Raw genomic sequence first — 19,800 nt, forward strand, 5'->3', positions numbered from 1 at the left:
GAACTTACACAGTGGAAAAAGGAGAAAAACAGCAACCAACAGCTGCACCTTTCCCTCTCTCGCGCGCGCTCGCTCTAACGTACAAGCAAACTATGCAGTGAATAACAAAAGGGGCGAAAATTGAGAGAGAGGTGGGGGTATTTATAGAGGAAAGAGGCGATCCTATTCTTATGTGCTAGTCTGCTAGACCTCACAAACACTTAAAATAGCGACAAAATTGCACTTTCACCCCCCTCAACTGACACGTATTTTCATATTTTGCCCCTATAATATCACAGTTTACCTCTAATTTGTATCTGAATTGAAAGTCTTTCAAATTATTCTAATGCCTCAATTAACATACAATTTTTAATCATCTCTTATCTTTTATTATAGGCAATAAAATGAAAAATTGAACAAACCCAAGGGGCAAATTGCAATTTTTCATAATAGTAGCATGAATGACAATGAGCATTATAGTCCAAATAGAAGTGAAATTGGAGCATTACTGCATATAATAATTTCTTAGTTGAAAATTAATGTTGACTAAAAAGCTTCAGACATGAGCATGACAATTGTTTGTTCTGGTTCACCTAAAATGTTGTTATTGGGCCTATCTCCTCTACTATGGGCCAGTCTGAAACGGCCCAATTATTTCATGGGTGTTTTTGTCATTATATCTATCAGGACTTTTAGAGTCTAGACACACACAAATATTTGGTTAAACCCTCTGTGAAACAAACAAACGAGCTGCACCAGCGTTATCCATTCGCCTTCTCCGTCGCCGCTGTTTCTCTACGCCAGTCAGGATTCTTGGGTACCCTTCCTTAATCCTTGTCCCTTATATATTTTTTTGGGATTTTTCAGCTAAATTGATGATTTCGTTCTCAGCTCATTTAAGTTATGAATTCTATACGTTTTTTGGTTTCATTGTGTGGATTGTTCGGATACTTTTACGAAATCCGAGGATGAATGCCCATAAATGCAAGTGCCGTATGACAACTCGTTGAAGTAACGAGGTGTTTGATTTGATTTTTTGCTCGGGTTTCTGAGGATTTACGATGATGCAGTAACATTAAGATTTTGGTTGGTTGGGTCAATGTATCAGTTTCTGAATCATGTGTAGAATGAGATTTCTGTTGCTTCTTATGTGAAGTTAACATTCGGCCTAATGCATGAAGGTGAAACACCATGGTAGGCTTTAAGAATAGATACCTGGTGATGGAGGTTTTTGTGGATCCTAATAAAGATTTTTCGCTGGATGAACCCATTATAATCACCCAATTCAATTTATCTAAAGCCATCAAAGATAGCATTCTCACAAACTTTGGGGAATGTGGTCTAGCCTCATCTACAAATTCGTTTCAAGGTGAGATGGTTACATTATGAGCTTCTATCACGTTATCTGTCAGTTGTTGTTGCAATAATATATTGGCATGCAGCTTCATCATTCATCATCTCTATCCTTGATTTTTTTTTTTTTTTTTTTTGGTTTTGCAGTAAAGTATGTGAACCCAATAACAAAAGTCTGCATATTTAGAACTTCAAGAGAGGAGTATCAAAAAGTATGGGCTGCAATTACCATGGTTAGGAGTATAGGAAACTGTCCTGTGGTTTTCAACCTTCTTGACCTTAGTGGTAAGTCATATAACTCCATTGGTTCTTTTTCTATGGTATACTGATCGGTTTGTTATAAGAGCTTTGAATCTAGGTTGTCCTTGTGCCGTAATTAAATTGCAAGTTCCACATACTATGATTATTGTGATAGCAACATGGTGTTCATGAGATATTAGGCCTCAGTCTTTTCTCATGTTTAATATGATGGTTAACCTGGCTAATAAAGTGGGGAAAAAGAACTTGCTGCATATCATATATCTCCTGTTAATTTCACGATCGGAGAGTTCAGACGTAACCACTTATCCTGAGTGTCAGAGGAGTAACTTCCTCAGACTTTTCTTTGAATGTTCATATGATTCAGATGGTCTTTGTAGCTAAAGAAGTTACTGGCTGAGACAAGATTTTAACTCCTAAAGTTGACAGGGAAAATACTTTTACTCATAAATCTTATAATTGGATTTCAAATAAACTGATTAGTATGTGATCCTGAAAATTAGATGACCAGCAACATGGTCTGAGAGGTACGTCCTAGGTGCATTCTGCTACATTTACCTGCATTATACGTTTTGGAAGAGAAGAATCTTATCTCATCTGATTTAATCTCTGTTAGGAAGTATCAAGGCCTGCAAACAAGCTGCTCTGAAGTGTGATGAGTCAAAGTTTGAACAGCACAAACTATTGGCTGGGGAACGCCTCCCAGCCGATGCCCACCAGCGCATGCAAAATTGCATCGAGAAGATCAAAGCGTTGGAGCACTAATACTAAGTGTACAGTTTGATGAATGGGAGGTTTAGCAATAGTACTTTTGCATTACATTATTTACTTTTCTTTGAACATTTTCTGGCCACATTTCTTTGGTATTACTCTATGTAGTGTTAATGTCCACCCTTTCGGTTGTGGTAATTGGGATTGATTTTGTACCCAAGAGGAAAGAGGCAAGGAATTTTTCGCTGCATATTGTTGCAGATGGAAAACATATATACTCGTGATATCCCTTAATGGATAATGATAAAACATGCTGTTATGCAATTACATTAATCAAACGGGAGCCAGACTTTCACCAAACTGATAAACATCTCGAGAATCAAATTGCAGGGCATCTACCTGGTAAAACGTTTGGCTTGTCAAATCAACAAGCTGCTCAAAACTCCTATCGAGAAACTTGTAAGCCGTTATTTTTCCGGGGACGTGGAAGACCAAATCTATAAGAAACTCAATATATGAAACATACCTCGGAACCATCAAAATCCGTCGTGGTACTTCAACAACCACTGCAAAGAATCCACTGAGAGTTTCCGCTGTTGATTTGTCTCCAAGTTCCAACATTATCATAAAATGGTGCCAATGTCCATTTGGCTCTTGGAGGTGGATATGACAAGCTGTGCCTTCACCACGCTCGGGGCAGGAAGTTTGGACATAAGGTAACCTTCCGATGATATTTTTATCAAGATCGAAGTACATATGGGTAAAAAGAAGGTTTTCCAAGTGAATCGCATTGTTCCAGTTTACTCCATGAGAGAACTGCGTTGTTATATAAGCTATAAATGCCTCTAAACAGAGTTTCCAAGATTGAGTCTTTGAGTTGTAAACCTCGATCTGACAATATTGTAAAGCACTTGAAGGACACCTCTCAGCACCCCCAACACAAACAATCTTGTAATGAGGTGATTTGAAGGATCAAACGCTAAGTTGAGCCCCAGAACATTGGTGTACTTTTGGTCATTATTAGTAAGATTGAATTTTTTGGATTGCTTAGTGGTGGAGTTGTAAACATAGTAATCCTTCTGGGGTTAATCAGATTGCAGCGACAGCAACCCATTGCAAGAACTCAAGATTTTGGGATTAGGTATAGTGAAATGACAAGGGATCATCTTTGCACCATCGAGGAGTGGATGAAAGTAAAAGAACTGTGAGGCACGCATGTGGAGAATGAGAGAGGGTTGGAGTTTGAGGTGGCATAGAGTGTGGAGACGAGAGAACTGAGGAGCGGAGATAAGGGAGAGCCAGTGTTTGCTTACCGATTTGAATGTCATCCTGCCTCTCACTGAGGAAGAGCGAGAACTCATTTTGCAAAGAATATCGTCCTAATTACCTAATGGAGTTTCACGAGAAGGTTATACAAACAAAGAAGGGGTGGCATCATTGCCACCAATGTGTTCCAAATAAATCAAAACAAGGTATATAAATATATTAAAGCTTACGCAACTGTCATGGAACACAACAAATAAGAAGTCTTACTGACCTTGGATTAGGTACAGCCAAAGAGTTGTCATTCCACAAGCTATTGTCATAATAAGAACAAGGATACAATATACTGCAAACAGCTTAGATGCTGATTATGGATTCCACTCAAGATTCATTCAGATAAGATAATGGTCTCCACCCAATTGAAATTTTGAGACAATCTCAAGAAGAATCAACCACCGAGAATAACAATCAAGCAGTAGCTAGAGTCCCAATGAATTGAAAAGTTGACTGAGACGCAAATTGAATACCACTCTCCTGGTAAAAGGGCTCCCCTTTGAAATTGATAAGCTCCTTGACACTCCTGTCTTGAAACTTGTAAGCCATAATCTTGCTCGGCTCATGAAGAACTAACGTGCTATCTTCTTCACTGTCTCTCCTAATGATACTCAGTACGGAAACTGGCCCAGTAGCTCTTTCAAGATGAATATGATACCTTAATGACCACTGAGAGTAACCATTTTGCAGTTCGAAGACCATTACCGATTTCTCTTCCCGAAAATGGGCAATATAATGCAGATAGCCATTGGATTCTACATAGTGGTCGATGAAATTCTCTCTTCTGGTGTCCTCTGGAAGCATAACCCCCGGATGTTCTCTAATAGTACTCTCATGAAGATCAAAAAAGATCCCACGCCAATGAATCCCGCCTTCCCAATATATCCCGTGATCAAAATGCACATATGGTGGAGCCAAAAATGGTTCTCCACAAAGCTTCCAAGTGCTAGTTTCCGACTCATAGACCTCAACCTGACAACGACGCCACCGACTCCGCCACAAACTAGATGATCTCCTCGTGGTAGCCCAAATGCAAATGATCTTGTAATGAAGTGATTTTAAAGGATCAAATGCCAAGTTGAGCCCCAAAACACATCTGTACTTGTTGTCCTGGCGGAGTAAAATCCTTCTGGAAAGCTTAGTTGTGGGATTATAAATATGGCAATCTTCCAGGGGATTCTTGTCATTACGGCATTGGAGCAAGAACAAACCATTTGAAAAGCTCCGGATTGTCGGCTCAAAAAGAGTAGGACAGAAATGATACGGTACCCATTTTTCAGGGTGGAAGTTGCATTGCAGGTAAAGATAGTCTGATGTCTCTGCAAGGCAGAGGAGGAGGGATGGTTCTGGTGTAGAATGTTGGTAGCGCCGGCAGTGGTGCAGAGTGTGTTGACGAGAAAAATGATGACTGGAGATTAAAGAAAGCCACCTTTTGCATACCAGTTTGAATCTGACCAGGGATTTTGCTGGCAGCCAGAGGAGGATCTCAGTCAACAAATCTTCACTGTCGGCGATCATCATCTGCAGAATTGTGGGATTATACTGCAGTGCAATCCTACACAGAAGATACCTGTAATTGATGATTTTAACACAAAGGGATCAGATTTAGAAAATCGATATACAGAGAACTTTTTAAAGCAATTGGCGATGACGAATATTCAACAAACAAAATGAACCAACAGAGAAAGAGAACATGGATATCAGTCAATATGGGCATATGGTCCACAAGAATTCACTTCACAGGCAGCCAGTCATGGTACTTAAATATAATTTCCTGAATATAACTGTATTAACTAAATGAATCAAGAAAAACGAGGAAATAAATTATGGAAAAATTTCTGCTTTGATATAGAAGTTGACAACAGAAACCCATAGATACGTTTGGTAATCCAGCTAATCAAGAATTGAAGTACAAGCATTCCCAAGTCAAAATATGTAGATTTCACATTTTAAGTTGTAGCTAAGGCCGTCGGTGAGTGAAATATTCTGATCATCAACAATAAAAGTCAGATGGATGCATAAGTAAAACTTGAAAGAATTAATGAAACATTGTAATCAACAACTGAAAATGCAAAAAAAGAAAAGAAGAAAGGCTCTATGTATCTGAATCAAAACTTAGAAACCACAAAAATGAACAAGTGCAGACACCAGAAAAAAGTCGCACACAGTAATAGATCTGAAACAGCAGAATTACGCATAAAGGATTGCACACACCCCAATTATGCGATAACATATGTCTAATAGCGAGCTGTATGAGATAACACAAGATAGCGATACAGATGAGGTGTAGGATGAATAAGTGTAGGCAGCATACAGGCGTCAGCGGCGAGAATCGACTCGGTAGATGCGGCGGCCGCCAATAGCTAACAATTCAAAGACAAAAACAAAGAGAAAGAAAATGCAGCAGAGGTTGAATTGTAGTGAAATGAAGATGAATGGGTTGAAATGTATTGATTGATGATTGATATATGATTAGGAAGGGGCCGTCGGCGCCCATAGTTTGAGATATTCTGAAGAACAGCCGTCTCTTTTTCACTCTCTAACAATACAAAGTAGTTGTAATCAAAATGTAGTGTAAAGGTGAATTCCTCCTCAATAATTATCACGTTTCAATAAAAATCTATTTCTATCTTTTTTCTAAATTCACAGGAAATGAAATATGTCTGGATCTTGTGCTATATATAGTCGTCATATCTGGCGTTTGAATTCCATCTAAATCATAATTGTAATATGATCATTTATCTCATCATCATACAAACAAAATCCACTTAAAAATACGTAGATGGCATCAAAGCTGATTTAGACTGCAACAAAGTAGCAATTTTTTCTTCCTTTCTTTTGTCGGGAGTACAGTCAACCACTTGTTGTATTTTATATATAAATAATAAAAAAAAAAAAGAGTAAAACACTAGACTGTCAAACAATCACTTACAAAGTTACAATCTAAACTCAGAGCTATAAATTACACCAAACATGGGGGAACATTAATTATACAAGCAGTCAAGAGGAGAGGCGTATGTATATCTGCATTTGGATTGTTGGAACATATACTGCACTCAGATGCTACCATGAGTAGTTCCAGCCGCCAGTGTCTTAACTTTGCCGCCTCCATACTTTAATGCTAAACAACACAAACTCAGTTGAATATCTCATCATCGCTAAGACAAGATCCCACATACTAGAATTAAGAGAGAGAGAGAGAGAGAGATTATGTTATTCACGAGGGCGCGCAAGCCACAGCGAGCTAAGGGCTCGAAGACGAGAGAAGTAGTCGCTGATGGCAAGCAGAGCACGCGCTGATTGTCGGGTTGTTAGTATGCGGTGCATCTGTTGGAGAGTCTGCTGTCGCAAATTGTCAGCCTGAAAATCGACAAGTATTGTTGGGAAATTATCTTCACACATACAACAATCTATCCTATATCTTATGCATATCAAATCAAGCACTAGATTACCTGACGAATGAAGCCCTCAAGAGTTCCCAACTTTCCCATTGCCATTGCCATTTGACCCATATAGTTGGCCACATTTCCAGATGAACTCGATGGGCCAAGAGAACCAGCTAATGTCTCAGCCAAGGACTGTTGCAAAGCTTCCATTCCCTGCGACAACGCATCTTCTGCCTGTTGAGATGACTGTTGCAAGTTGTTGATGGCCAACAACTGCTGCTCCGTCAGTGGCTCTAACTGATTTATAAGGAGCTGCAACCAGTAATGTCCAAACATTAACCGAACATGACCCTCAGATAATGGCCAAAATAACAAGAAAGTACTCGAGCTTTATGGACTCGGAACATAGGAATGGCATTTCGTATGAAGCCATACAGGCAATTTATATCTGCCTGCATGAGAAGTTGTTTTCTTCCTTCGGGGTGGAAGGAAGGGTAAAAGAGAGAATTGTATGGAGTAACACATGGCAGAAAGGTAAAGAGGAAGAGTTTTGATCTTTAAGTGGGCCAGAACCCTTTATCTGGCTCACTTTGCTACCATAATACACTAACAAGAAAAGAATATAAACCGACTAGCTAATTTGCAATTCTTCTAGATTAAGATTAGTTTACTGTTTTTACCAAATGATATCTCTTGTTATTATCCTCTAACAACTCAGGCGTTGAAGGACAGAAGGAGTAAGGTATATTTCTTTGTTTGCTCTTCTATGACTTCCTCTTAGATCAAGTATGAGAAAAGATTCACACAGAAAGTTTTTGTCTCTCTATGAATAAGGAATACAGAAATCCCAAGAAAAAGTTATGGATGGGTAAAAACAAAAACACTGAAAAAATAATGGCTGCAGATCTGAACCAAAACAATAATACGCCTTGGCACTTAGAAAGGAACAAATCAACATGAATTCCTGTTTAATGAGGATCCTGGGAACGATGGAGTATAAATGTGGAGGAAAGTTCAAGTAATAGATGTGACTTACCTTAAGAAGTTCAGATGAGCGAAACCCACCAAGCCAGAGGAAGCATCTTTCGGCAGGCGTTTTCCACATGCCTGACAAAATGTGAAAGACGTCAGCCTTTGCAGCATCTCCTTTTATCCTAAATATGTCATCGTAATGTGCCACAATGCCCTCCACAATAATGCGAAGTTCACCATCGCCAGCATGTGAATTGACAGCACCTCTGAGCTCATTAATCCGCCGGTTGTGCTCCTCGAGCCACCGTGCATATTCAACATCAAAGGCCAAGGCACCTAGAAATATGGGATTTACCAGGGGATATTTTCATGGAAGTCAAGGCGCTGAAACAGAATTTTTGGTCAAAAGTACACTAAAGTCCAAGTTGCCCAAAAACGATCTTTTTAACTAATGGAAAAAAGCACCCTAATCGGCATATAAGGCACCACGTCTGCACTGGGAGCCACAGGCCAAGAACCAAACAAACGAAATCCAAAACCATTTAAAAGAGGGAAATGGTGCGTCAAACCAAGACAATTTTATTGAATACTTGCCTCCATATTCTTGTCAGTTTAATTCTCACCACGCAGTACAAATGCGCTCATATTACAGTGGGTGAGTCGAGCATAATTAACCATGACACTTCTTTTCATTTTTCCCCATTCAAATGCATTTCTTCAAAACCTCCTTGTAGCTGAGCTCTTCATGGAAAAGATAAAGTAGGGTAGAAGTAAGATCACCAGCATGCAAACCTCCGCTAGTGATTTTGGCTCACCAAGAAATGGCTGGAGGCTTCACAATCCACACCCTTCCATACTATAAAGTATGGAAGCTTGGATGTCATTTTTGCATTAAATTTCTTGTTAAAAAGCCACAGGTTTAGTTTCTTTCATGTCATTTAAATTGTATCTCCACCTCAATGGCTTATGTTTTACTTATTAAAACTAGTAGAACAATACTATGACGAACTGGTTGCTGGGGGTTCAGAGCACTTTGCCCCACTCACTATTTTAACCCATGAAATACTACAATCTCATCACATATTCTCAACCTTCCACTCCAATGAGAATCATGGATGCAGGATGAAGTCAGGTCATGTTCAAACATACAGCTAAGTAGAAGCAAATCCATAGAGCTTTTGTAGTCCACCAAAATTTTGGCATTCCATTACATTAAGCTAAAAAAAGAGGAGCAGAAACTTGAAATGTGCTGTTTGCAAATTCAATTTAGAGTCCAACCAGCACCCTTCAGTTTTGGCATTTGAATTACTTCACCTCCTCAAAGCCAGTAGCCTTTCCACATCCTAAGATCTAGCAATCTTAACCTTCCAACTCCAATCTCAATTCATTTTCTGCTTTTCTTTAATTATTACAGCAGATGTGTAGTCCCAACCATTTAAAATATAAATAGTTATGAATATATCTTCTTCAGCAATAAAAACCAATAACTGATGGTAAAAAGCACAAATCTACCACTATGGATAAAAAACTTACTATATGAGAACCAGAATCAGGTAGTTAAAGTAAGATATCATACCATTTCCTCCAATTGATTGAGATTGATCTCCTGAACTTGAAATAAATATTCCCTTCAGAAAAGAAAAATGCAGTCACTAAACAGACTTTAACAGGAAGTGCATATTTGTAAAATAGTGTTGATAAGAACACGGAGTAGAACCTGCTGTCTAGCTCGTTGGAGCTCTTGCTCAAGTTGTGTCAATTTCATTCTGCTGCTTTCTAGCTGTTGAACATAGGCCTAGACTCCAAATATAGGAGGAAAAAGTAAGATAACTATATTGTTGGTGCATGGAATACAACAATATATTAGAATGAGACTCCCGAGAATCATACTGGAACAAACAAATGTAACTAGAACTCATTCATGCACAAAGATCAACATAGGAAAATATAGACTTATGCATGCAGTAAAGGAGCACGTGTAACAAAGCAGTGGTAAAATCTAACATGTTGGCCTTTGTCCTTTATGATAAGAAGATTTTTTGCTATGCTCCCACCAATCTGCCAAATAAGGGCTCTGCCTTAATAAGTTTGTTGCTCAAACGAAACCGAGTTCTGTAATTAAGTTACATGGGCATGGGTTTTCCTCATGGTAAAGCTTATTGTTTTGGAAGCATTGAACCAATTAACAACTCATTTTGATAGTGCAAACCCACTCTGCCCCTAGAGTACAACCCATACATACTTTCCGATGTTCTTTCTCTAGCAAATCAGTATTGTAAACAATAATTATTTTTGGCCTGTGGCAGTACCAGCGGTAACAGTGGCAATGAGAGATGGGTTGTGGGTGCAACCCATGTTAGGGCTGAGGTGGTGGCAGTTGGGTTGGGAAATTTGGAGGTTGGCTTCACAGTCCTAGGCAGTCAAAAGAAAAAAAGTTCCGCTAAAGGCCGGTTGGTAGGTTGTAGAATCTTTTATGACGTAAAATAGTCATCTCATTTATGTTTTTGGATCTTATCCAATCAGTTAAATATGCAATACATTAACCCATATCTCCCAGTCCATCCTTCAGTCACTAACATATAAAACCAACAAATACCATGTGCTAGAAAAACAAACATCTACAGCTACACACCTTACAAACCAAAAGAGCAGTTCTCTTAGCTTCATATTACATATGAGACAACTAAAGATTTCTATAGATATTACTATAGAACTTAAGCAGGATAATTGGACCAACATTCATTATCAAAACTTAAATTATTATAGGAGTGAAAATCATCTCTATTTGGATAGAATATCCACTATTCTAATGCATATTAATTCAAATTGTGAAAACTACCTAGAGGTGCAACTAAATATCGGTGCACATCAACTAATTGTGAATATCACTTGACACACAAATGCTGATAACTAGTACATACAACGAGAAACATACTTTTTTTCTCAAGCGGCTTTTTCTGGCAGCTTCACGATTTTGAGCAAGCCTACGGAGAGTCTGCAGGAGGTTGTTTAAATCATACACCAGTATTAAAACAAAAAGTTCATTCATATGCAATTGAGAGTTAAATAACCTTTTGATCTCTGGACTTATCACTACCATCAGAAGCAACTATAGCCTGTAATTGATTGTTCTGAAACTGCAAATTGAACAGACGCCATCATTAAGTTAATCACCACATACAGGATTTTTATCTGCTTGAACAAAGTTAGCACTCGGCAAAATTGTGCAGAAAATAAAAAAGCAGGCATCTTGTGTCAAATCAAAATATGTGACCATGTGTACTGCATATTGTATCATATACATACACCCAAAAAATGAAAATAGAAAAGATTTCAGCATATTGCATCATTTTGATCCTTACCCTCAAATTCTTATCTTCCGTGTCTGCATCAGTAGAAGTATCTGTCCTTGGGCTGGCATCTGCCATTTTGGACGCTCCGGAATCTCCAAGGCTAATGCTTCAAACTATAACAATTACATGCATTTACTCTTCTAATAAAGGTGGCAATCATATTCCAGTGTCACCGAAAAAGGATCCAAACTGCGGAAAACTACTCTGCCAAAAAAGAAAAAAGGCATCCGATGACTGAATAAGCAATCTTTTCCAGAATGAACAGTTCTAGAGAAAATTACAGACATCATGGCGCAAGTGTGAGATGATGAAGCATTCTCCAAAAGCTTAAACTGAGTTCAAGTACAGCCCTCGTTGGCATCTAGTATTTGTTGATTGCTTTTGACGATGAACATTTATCCTTTATCAAGGCAAAATCAACTTTGAATACTTCAGCTGCTAAACCATACAATCCACCATCTTGTCAACCAAGAACCACCGAAACAAGTACTGGCAACCCGAAATTTCAACTTAGTCTCAAGTTAATTAAAAATTTTCTTGCATCTTTATATTATTCCACCACCGGCGGATGGAAACTTAAAAGATAACACTTGAAAGAATGAACACATACACACAGACACGTAAGAAACACGCCAAAAAAGAGAAGAATTACTAGATCTCACTCGACATTCACATTTCCATCACACAACTATCTTCTTCAAAACACATAACAAACGAGCTCAATCAATATTCACTTCTTTTCTTCACTTGCAAATCATTTCCGTTGATCCCACCAGAAAACAGAACACATTAATCGAATCCCAGCAGCAAACTCCGAAAAACACCCATGTCCAGAACGTTGAAAAATTCAAACTTTACCTCTCTTTCTCATATGGGTCCCCGAAATTCGAAGATTTTTTTGACAAATATCACGTATTTCCTCCCTCGGGAAAAAGAAAGAGGAAGAATGAGATGAAGAGAAGTAGAAGTGTAGTTGAGAGAGAAATTTACCACCCGCTTTTGACTTTGCGTCTATTTTCCTTTGTCGACTTCTCTTTTTATTTGAGGTTGGAAGTTTCCATGAGGCTTCCCATGGGTTTTACGCTAAAAAAGGCAAGAAAGAAAGAAAGGAAGTAGCGCAAGAGAGAGAGAGAGAGAGAGTACCTGGGTAGTGTGAAAGCTCGAGCGCAGAGAGAGTGAGAAATAGTTCAATTTGTTCTTCAATGTAGGATTAAATTTTTGGCCTTTTTCCCCTTTTCTTCTTTTGTTTTTTTCCGTTTCAAAAGATTCAAAGAAACTATATCTCATAATTTCTACAACATAAATTCAAAACACTTTATGTTGTGTTGGTCTTGGGGTAATATTTCTACCACACAAATTCAAATCGATTTGCTTCCAATAGGGAAAGCTTTATGGAAGTGCACAAGCACAATGAATACCGGAGGCTGAGTTTAATTACATTCGGACATATGATTGTAACATTGGAGTAAATGACTCTACAAACTCATTCATCCATCCCAATCCCAATGGCAAATCTATTTCTTCAAACTTGAAAGAAAAAATTGCAAAATCATATAAGATTTTTATTCTCAAAATCTTGAAAGTCAAGCTTTTTGATGGCCGAGCAGTCTCAAATCAGTGAGTCAAGATTAGGCATACTTAATCCAACATGGATGGTCTTGTGATTCCTTATTAGGAAAAGAAAATACAGAAAAACAACAACATTATTCCATTAGCGTACAATTGTCATCAGAATGATCTTTTTCTTTTTTTTGGAGAAGAAATTGTCATCAGAATGATGATATCAAACAATTTGCACTTTGTACTTATCCATTTTCCTTTCCTTTTTAGGGAATTCCAGAGTGGTGCCAGTTATTACATTACCTATACTTGCATTATCATCGACCAAGATTTGGTACAAGGTTGGTTGAGGATTTTAAGACATGGCATCATAATAATAATAGTCCGTCATTATAATCTTAGTCACATCCGTTACGAGGTTGTTTGATGCTATTCATTTGGGCACACTGCATAATGTCAGACTACTATAAATTGGAAGACTCCTGCCGAAAGAAACAGCCGCCATAGGCGGAACGAAAAGGGGAAACTGATGGATTTAGAACTTCATTTTCACCTGCTAAAATCTTGTAACACAAAAGATAAATACAGCTATTGATAAAGATCACAGAAACATGACAAAGAACAGCATTGTAGAGTCTCTCCTTAGGCAGCAAAGCAACTGCATGGAAAACAAATGACAAGATGTCCCTGTCGCACAATAACACCAAATCAAGTGGCATTGCTAATCTCATTAAGTGAGTTATACAGTGTCTCTCTCTGTGCTTGCCTCTGTGTGTGTGTGTGGGGGGGGGGGGGGGCGGCTCTGTGCTCTTTGATTACTGAAAGGGCTTATAAACAAGATACTAAAGAAACATGGCAAACCTATGAGATCTTACTGTAGAAGTTACGACAATCATAAATCTTTACAAGCTACACCTGACCATACTGTCTGATGCTAGCACACTCCACTATAGCAAACTTGTCATCAGAAACATGTATCGCCAGTTTCAGTGATGCAAAATAGAAAACTACAGTAATTCTCTTGATCTAATGCTTAGAAAGACAGTCATTACTCGCTACATATTTTCATTATTACTCCCTGAAATCATATTGAAGGGAATGCAGGTATCTACAGGTGTTTTATTTTCCCGGCTTTTGGCAGTTCTTTGCTGAGCTCTGACGTTTCTTTCAAGCGGCACACTCAGGCAAACTCCTCAATTTCGAAAATCTGATTTTTCATGTACTGAAACAAATCTTCATCTCACAAACTCATTGCAGCATATCGTCTTCAATCTTGCCTTCACTTGCCGCTTGATGAATTTGGCCCCATTTGCTTTTAGCCATTGGATGAACTCTTGAAAATTGGAATAGGTGCATCTGATATGATAAAAATGAAAAAGGTGGAGAGAAACTGCATTGATTTTGAAATTCTCAAATAATTAAATAGTAACTGCTAACTCCTACTCCTGTTAGCGAAAACAAGCTTGTAATTGTAGGAAATCAGAGCTAATAAGATATGGGCATAGTCATTTCGATTCTACGGCAGTAAATAGATTTCACTACACGGAAATCAACAATTGTGCATTATGTGAATTGAAGTTTCCAAGGGCAGTTGGGACGTGTGTCATACATCATATGAGCAAATGCTATAGAGGTTAAACTTACTTCATAAATTAGATGCAGGAACTTACATTGCAGACACTAACTAGATTTACCAGATTTTGCAAGTATCATCCACATACGGCTGCAGTAAGTAGCAATTACAGCTATTATGAAAAAAGTACAAGGAAGAAGAATCAATGAGTCTAAACAAAAAGGAAAAGAAAAGAATTCCGAACTAATGAGATTTCGTATGCATGAACTCTATATCCTAGCTCAGAAGAATCCAGAAAAGAGTTGCTACCTGGTTCATCCATGAAAAATTTAACCCACATTCATGCTTGGTCGACTTTATACAATATCTAGCCTGTCTTACCAGGCTAGAAATAGAAGGGTTTCCGGAGACAGACAGTATAGAATTTCCACTTTTAGGAGGCATTTATACCTCTGTCAGATGCACGGTGTTTCACATGCCGCTACAGTACCTATATCTTGAGAATTTCACTTGAATGAGACTCCAGGACCGAAATTGAAAAATGGTCCAGGTAAGATCTAAAGTTTGAGTCATGTTACTGATCTGTGCTAAACTGGAGATCTATTGAGAAAAAGTTTGATCCAAAAAGCAAAGAAACCAGCCCGCTCTTCACCGGAGATACAGACAAACTCCATCACTGAGCAGAACTTTTCTGGAGTAATCTTCCAAACAATTAGACTCAGCATAAGGTGCACATGAGGAATGGCAACTTCAAATCGACTAGAATTCACAACAAGATGGATTTTGCAACAAAAGGTCCATTCTAATCATGGTAGTGAACCATGCTAATTCTTTCCATGCAGCGACACGTACAACATGTTACCATAAGTCATAGACAGCAATGATTAATAGTGCAACAACTTGGCTATCCGGATTTTTAGCTCAAATTTCTTGGCATCCCTCTTGGAGCCCGTAAGAGTAAGACCCTTAATAACAGCCTTTTGGTCTGACTTTAGAACTTTCATGCCAGCTTTAATGCAAGATAGCAAGAGTTCAGCAGCCAAACGGTACCTCCGCGCCTTGCAAAGGTTGTGTACCAAGGAAGAATAGGTAAAAGAATCCTTAACATCCACCGAGTGAAAAATTTTAAGTGCATAATCTAGATGACCGAGTTTACAGAGACCATCAATAAAGCAATTAAAAGCAACTAAGCAATTGAATCCCAACATTTTCATATGGTTTAGATGCCTCTGTGCAGCATCAATTTTGCCCGCCTTGCAGAGCCCATCAATCAAGATGGTATGAGTATACTTATCACAGTCCAGTCCCCTCTCTTCAGCCAAATTCAACAAGCTATAGGCACTCTCTAGTTTACCTTCCTTGCAATGCCAATTAATTAAAGTGTTATATGATGCCATGTCAAGCTCATACCCAATCTTAATCATGTGTGCTATGCAATTATTGGCATCTTGCCTCCTGCCTGACTTCAGCAAAGCACCAACAAGTGTACAGTAGGAGAACAGATCATAGGCATATCCTTTCCTCTTCATCTCCAAAAAAATTTCAAGTCCTTCTCTGAAGTGCTTACATCTGAAGCAGCACTTCATCACTGTGGTATAAGTAATCGCATTTGGGTCATGACCTGATTCCCTAAGCTCCTCAAAGAGCCTCATCATGTCCTTCCACATTCCTGATTTGCATAGACTATTGATAAGAATGTTATATGTCACTATCTCAGGAATATACCCATGCCGCTGCAAATTCCTAAATAACAATAGAGCCTTGTCAATGTAGCCATTCTTGCAAAGTCCACTAATCAAAATGTTAAATGTCGCTTGACAAGGAGAAATATTCTTTAGAAGAATGTCATGAAAAGTCCTGTATGCCTCATCAGGCTTTCCCAATTTGAAAAGGCAGTGCATCAATGTATTATAACTCCATACATCAGGAGTAATTCCCATTTCAAGCATCTCTTCAAGCATATCAAGACAGCTGGATAACGATTGCAGCCTCGTGGCCCCAGCCATCAAAGAATTATAGGTAACAACATCTGGATTTATCCCAGCTTCCTTCATTCTGTGAATAACACAGTAACCTGCATCGAACCCAACAAATTGACAATACCCAGTTATCAGAGTGTTGTAAGTCACAACATCTGGTAATACTCCCAATCTGATAGCATCAATTATAGCAGCTTCCGCTTTCTCCAATTGCTTGGCTCTACAAAGAGAAGCTATAGATATATTCAACAACTTAGTTGATAATCTAAGAAACATTCTTCACGTCACTTTCAGTATCAGAATCGCAAACCTGCCAAGAGGGCAAAAGTGAGGTTATATTTATGTTTTTTCTCGTATAATCTTAAAAAATTCTTCCATACCGGTGAAAACTGAAAGAAACACGTATCTAAACACTTTATATAGGGTGCAAAATTAGAGTCTTAAAATCAGTCCAACTCTATGTTGGTTTGGTGCAATTAGACGCAATAAATTGCATCCACACGAATTCAACAAACTGAAAACTTGTCCCAGGTTGCTTGCAGAAAGCTAATTCTGAGCAAGATTTGTTCAGTTATGTCAAAAACTAGAAACAAGCTCCGAAAAATGTCTCGGAACAAATGCAAAACATGAGAAGAAAATCAATGAAGTGGAAAGTCCAATAGAAAAACACTAACATTCTTTCACGCCCAGCTTCAGCTGCCTCAAAGGAGTGGTGCTTCTCGAGAGCCCAGTTGGATGCAACTGATGATAAATACGCCCAGAGAAAAATGAGTCGGCCGCCCCTCCACTTCATTGTTCCTCCATCGGAAAACTTGTATCGATTTCCTCTATTGAGTAACATAAGGTTATCCAAATCGAGAGCACAAGTGGAGAGGATATGAATGGAACATGGCAGAATTGAAGAGAGAGAGAGAGAGAGAGAGAGAAACGAAGAGGAGACAATCGGAGATAGGTTTAGATGGAGAAACTTCAACGAGCAAAATGGGACTTGGTCCAGAAACTCCAAGGAGGGTGTTCTCGTCAATTTCGTAAAAATTAAGGGTGCTAATAGTAATTTTCAATCAGAAATCTATCTTAAAGTTTGAAATTGCAGTTTTAGGAAACTTGGGCCCTCAAATGGGCCTCATTGTAATAAATTCAGCCCATTCCATATACAAAATATAAGCCCGGTCCAATCATCTTAAGAAAAACAAAAGGAGAATTACCTATCTTTGAATTTAAAATTAATTAATTTTAAATAAATTAAGAAATGAGAGAATACGTAGTAGTTGTCAAACATTTTGGAGATGCATTCTTAAAGACGCAGGCAGTAATAATTAAATAATGGCATCATTAATTAATGTAATTAATATAAAATCAGATGCTTAATTCATCTCATGCCAAAACATACATACACTACTTGCATTTTAATAATTCTGATTCAGAAAACAAATCATTTATATTTTTACAGTTACATTTCTATTAAATGTGATGTTTCCAAATTCATTTTTATGGGAAATGATTTATTTTGTTGGAAAGTCAGCAGTTGCTGAAATGTAGAGCACAAGAAAGTCAAATTTCAGAATTAATATCATAGGTATGTGTAATCAACTTGTACCTATCCTTATACACTCATAGGTATGTGTTAATAAATAAATGTATTTTATTCAGATAATCGCATTTTCTATTTTTACTTTCTTATAACAGATATATGATGAAGAAGCACCACCATAATTATCGTATATATATACACACATACGTACATTCATTTCTAAGAGACGACGTACAGTATACCTAAAATAAATTGCAAAATCTTAATTGTGTAATTCCTTTTTTTTTTTTTTTCTTTTAGAGGAAATAGAAAATAGATAGGCATTACATGTATAAGAGTGTACATACGCATAATTAATGTATGTATTTTCATTAATCCGTGTGGTACTTGGATTCTCTGAATCTCTCACGCACACGCACACCCACACCCACACCCCCAAAAACTGTATTTAAAACGCATGCACACTATTATTTCAGAGAGAAAGCGAGAGCCTTTTCTTCATTTGCATAATGATCGTATTTCCAGATTTTCTCTTTCCATTCATTTATTAGAAACATATGGAGGAACGAATTCTTGATTATGTATTGGTGCCGCTTGGGCTTCTGATGATGCTGGCTTACCACATCTGCCTGCTCCGCCAGATCGTCCGACATCCCGCCACCACCGTTGTCGGTCTCAACGCCATCAACCGCCGTCTCTGGGTTCGCTCCATGATGGAGGTTCTATATACTCATTTCATTCATTTAATTATTACTAGCTAATTTTGTTTAATTATCATATGGATGAATGACGAATTCAATGCTAACTCTTTCTTTTTCAAATTACTGATGCATTCTTTTTAGGGTTCAGATTTTGGGGGAGTTTGTTAGACAAACAGAGATAAATCAGTTTTAGTAATTTCTCAACTAAAAATTTAATAATTGTAATAATTTGAATAAATTAATATTGTTGAGAATACATGCAGGACACATCCAAGAACGGAGTTCTAGCAGTACAAACACTTCGAAACAACATAATGGCGTCGACCCTTTTGGCGTCGACAGCCATCATGCTGAGCTCCGTCATCGCCGTCCTGATGTCCGGCGGGAACCACCGGCCAGTGGGGGCGGTTTTCGGGGACAACAGCAGGCTGGGATCCTCCATAAAGTTCTTCTCAATAATGGTATGCTTCTTAGTTGCATTCTTGCTGAATGTGCAATCAATAAGGTACTACAGCCATGCAAGCATACTCATCAACGTCCCAAGCAAGAGGAAAATGGGAATGAATCTTGATAGTTACTATAAAGACTGTGTGACGGCAGAGTACGTGGGGAGAACAGTGAACAGGGGGAGTTACTTCTGGTCGTTGGGGCTGAGGGCGTTTTACTTCTCCTTCCCTCTGTTTCTGTGGATATTCGGACCCATACCCATGTTTGTTTGCAGTGTTGTGATGGTTTTTATGTTGTATTGGTTGGATTTCACATTTGGGTCTGGAACTGTGTTTTCTGCTCCACAAGCAGAGGGAATCAGCTACTCAAGGGATAGGGATAATATTGAGGAAGAAGAAGAAGAGGAGGAGGAGGAGGGGGAGGTTAGTGTTTAATTCATTAGTAGCTAGCAGACGAGTGTTTTTATTGTTGTTGTGAAGAAACACTAAGCAATAATCAACTAGCTAGGGTAGAGAGCAACTGAGATTCAATTCAAGTTGGGATAAACTGATCATTAATATCTACTTTGTACTTTGAGAATTTGATGTTTGCGGTCATAATAGGATCATAGCGATGGGCAGCAGAATCCTCTGTTTTTGGTTAAATTATCTGCATAAGTAGTTCATTTGCAATTTACAAAC

At 38.2% G+C, this 19,800-nt stretch overlaps 5 protein-coding genes across 26 annotated transcripts; 2 read left to right on the top strand and 3 right to left on the bottom strand.

Moving 5' to 3' along the window:
• The first annotated feature begins 666 nt into the window (after positions 1-666).
• On the top strand, positions 667-2,572 carry EMB1687 (ribonuclease P family protein / Rpp14 family protein). Its single transcript, XM_011077547.3, has 4 exons — positions 667-796; positions 1,161-1,348; positions 1,480-1,617; positions 2,207-2,572. The coding sequence occupies exons 2-4, from the start codon at positions 1,171-1,173 to the stop codon at positions 2,353-2,355; spliced, it is 465 nt and encodes a 154-aa protein (XP_011075849.1). The 5' UTR covers positions 667-796; positions 1,161-1,170; the 3' UTR covers positions 2,356-2,572.
• A 1,189-nt stretch (positions 2,573-3,761) lies between these two features.
• Positions 3,762-6,269, bottom strand: LOC105160251 (F-box protein At5g07610). Of its 2 annotated transcripts, none has more exons than XM_011077546.3 (2): positions 5,933-6,269; positions 3,762-5,188 (listed from the first exon to the last, which is right to left on the bottom strand). In XM_011077546.3, exon 2 carries the CDS (start codon positions 5,137-5,139, stop codon positions 4,033-4,035), a length of 1,107 nt encoding a protein of 368 aa, XP_011075848.1. In that variant the 5' UTR covers positions 5,140-5,188; positions 5,933-6,269; the 3' UTR covers positions 3,762-4,032. The 2 variants fall into 2 exon arrangements, with proteins under 2 accessions (XP_011075848.1, XP_011075847.1); XM_011077545.3 differs by having other exon boundaries at positions 5,833-6,269.
• Positions 6,270-6,416: 147 nt separating this feature from the next.
• LOC105160253 (transcription factor TGA2.2) lies at positions 6,417-12,861 on the bottom strand. 14 transcript variants are annotated; one of them, XM_088879663.1, is made up of 10 exons: positions 12,473-12,861; positions 11,615-11,818; positions 11,339-11,533; positions 11,048-11,113; positions 10,912-10,971; positions 9,694-9,771; positions 9,553-9,604; positions 8,041-8,312; positions 7,071-7,316; positions 6,417-6,978 (listed from the first exon to the last, which is right to left on the bottom strand). In XM_088879663.1, the coding sequence occupies exons 3-10, from the start codon at positions 11,402-11,404 to the stop codon at positions 6,832-6,834; spliced, it is 987 nt and encodes a 328-aa protein (XP_088735789.1). In that variant the 5' UTR covers positions 11,405-11,533; positions 11,615-11,818; positions 12,473-12,861; the 3' UTR covers positions 6,417-6,831. The 14 variants fall into 14 exon arrangements, with proteins under 14 accessions (XP_088735789.1, XP_088735788.1, XP_020549249.1 ...); XM_088879662.1 differs by lacking the exon at positions 12,473-12,861 and adding an exon at positions 12,320-12,466; XM_020693590.2 differs by lacking the exon at positions 12,473-12,861 and adding an exon at positions 12,188-12,466.
• An 881-nt stretch (positions 12,862-13,742) lies between these two features.
• Positions 13,743-17,427, bottom strand: LOC105160254 (Pentatricopeptide repeat (PPR-like) superfamily protein). Of its 8 annotated transcripts, none has more exons than XR_002286975.2 (4): positions 17,116-17,427; positions 14,772-16,751; positions 14,560-14,612; positions 13,743-14,245 (listed from the first exon to the last, which is right to left on the bottom strand). XR_002286975.2 is itself a non-coding variant. In XM_020693398.2 (2 exons), the coding sequence occupies exon 2, from the start codon at positions 16,715-16,717 to the stop codon at positions 15,347-15,349; it is 1,371 nt and encodes a 456-aa protein (XP_020549057.1). In that variant the 5' UTR covers positions 16,718-16,751; positions 17,116-17,427; the 3' UTR covers positions 13,743-15,346. The 8 variants fall into 8 exon arrangements, 1 of the variants encoding a protein (XP_020549057.1); XR_002286974.2 differs by having other exon boundaries at positions 14,560-14,634; XR_002286976.2 differs by lacking the exon at positions 14,560-14,612 and having other exon boundaries at positions 14,913-16,751.
• A 963-nt stretch (positions 17,428-18,390) lies between these two features.
• LOC105160255 (TRP-like ion channel protein (Protein of unknown function, DUF599)) lies at positions 18,391-19,764 on the top strand. Its single transcript, XM_011077564.3, has 2 exons — positions 18,391-18,691; positions 18,937-19,764. Exons 1-2 carry the CDS (start codon positions 18,530-18,532, stop codon positions 19,552-19,554), a joined length of 780 nt encoding a protein of 259 aa, XP_011075866.1. The 5' UTR covers positions 18,391-18,529; the 3' UTR covers positions 19,555-19,764.
• Positions 19,765-19,800: the final 36 nt, after the last annotated feature.

This window comes from Sesamum indicum, linkage group LG4 (assembly GCF_026168435.1).
Source record: "Sesamum indicum cultivar Baizhima isolate 11 linkage group LG4, ASM2616843v1, whole genome shotgun sequence".
Classification (NCBI taxonomy): Eukaryota; Viridiplantae; Streptophyta; class Magnoliopsida; order Lamiales; family Pedaliaceae; genus Sesamum; species Sesamum indicum.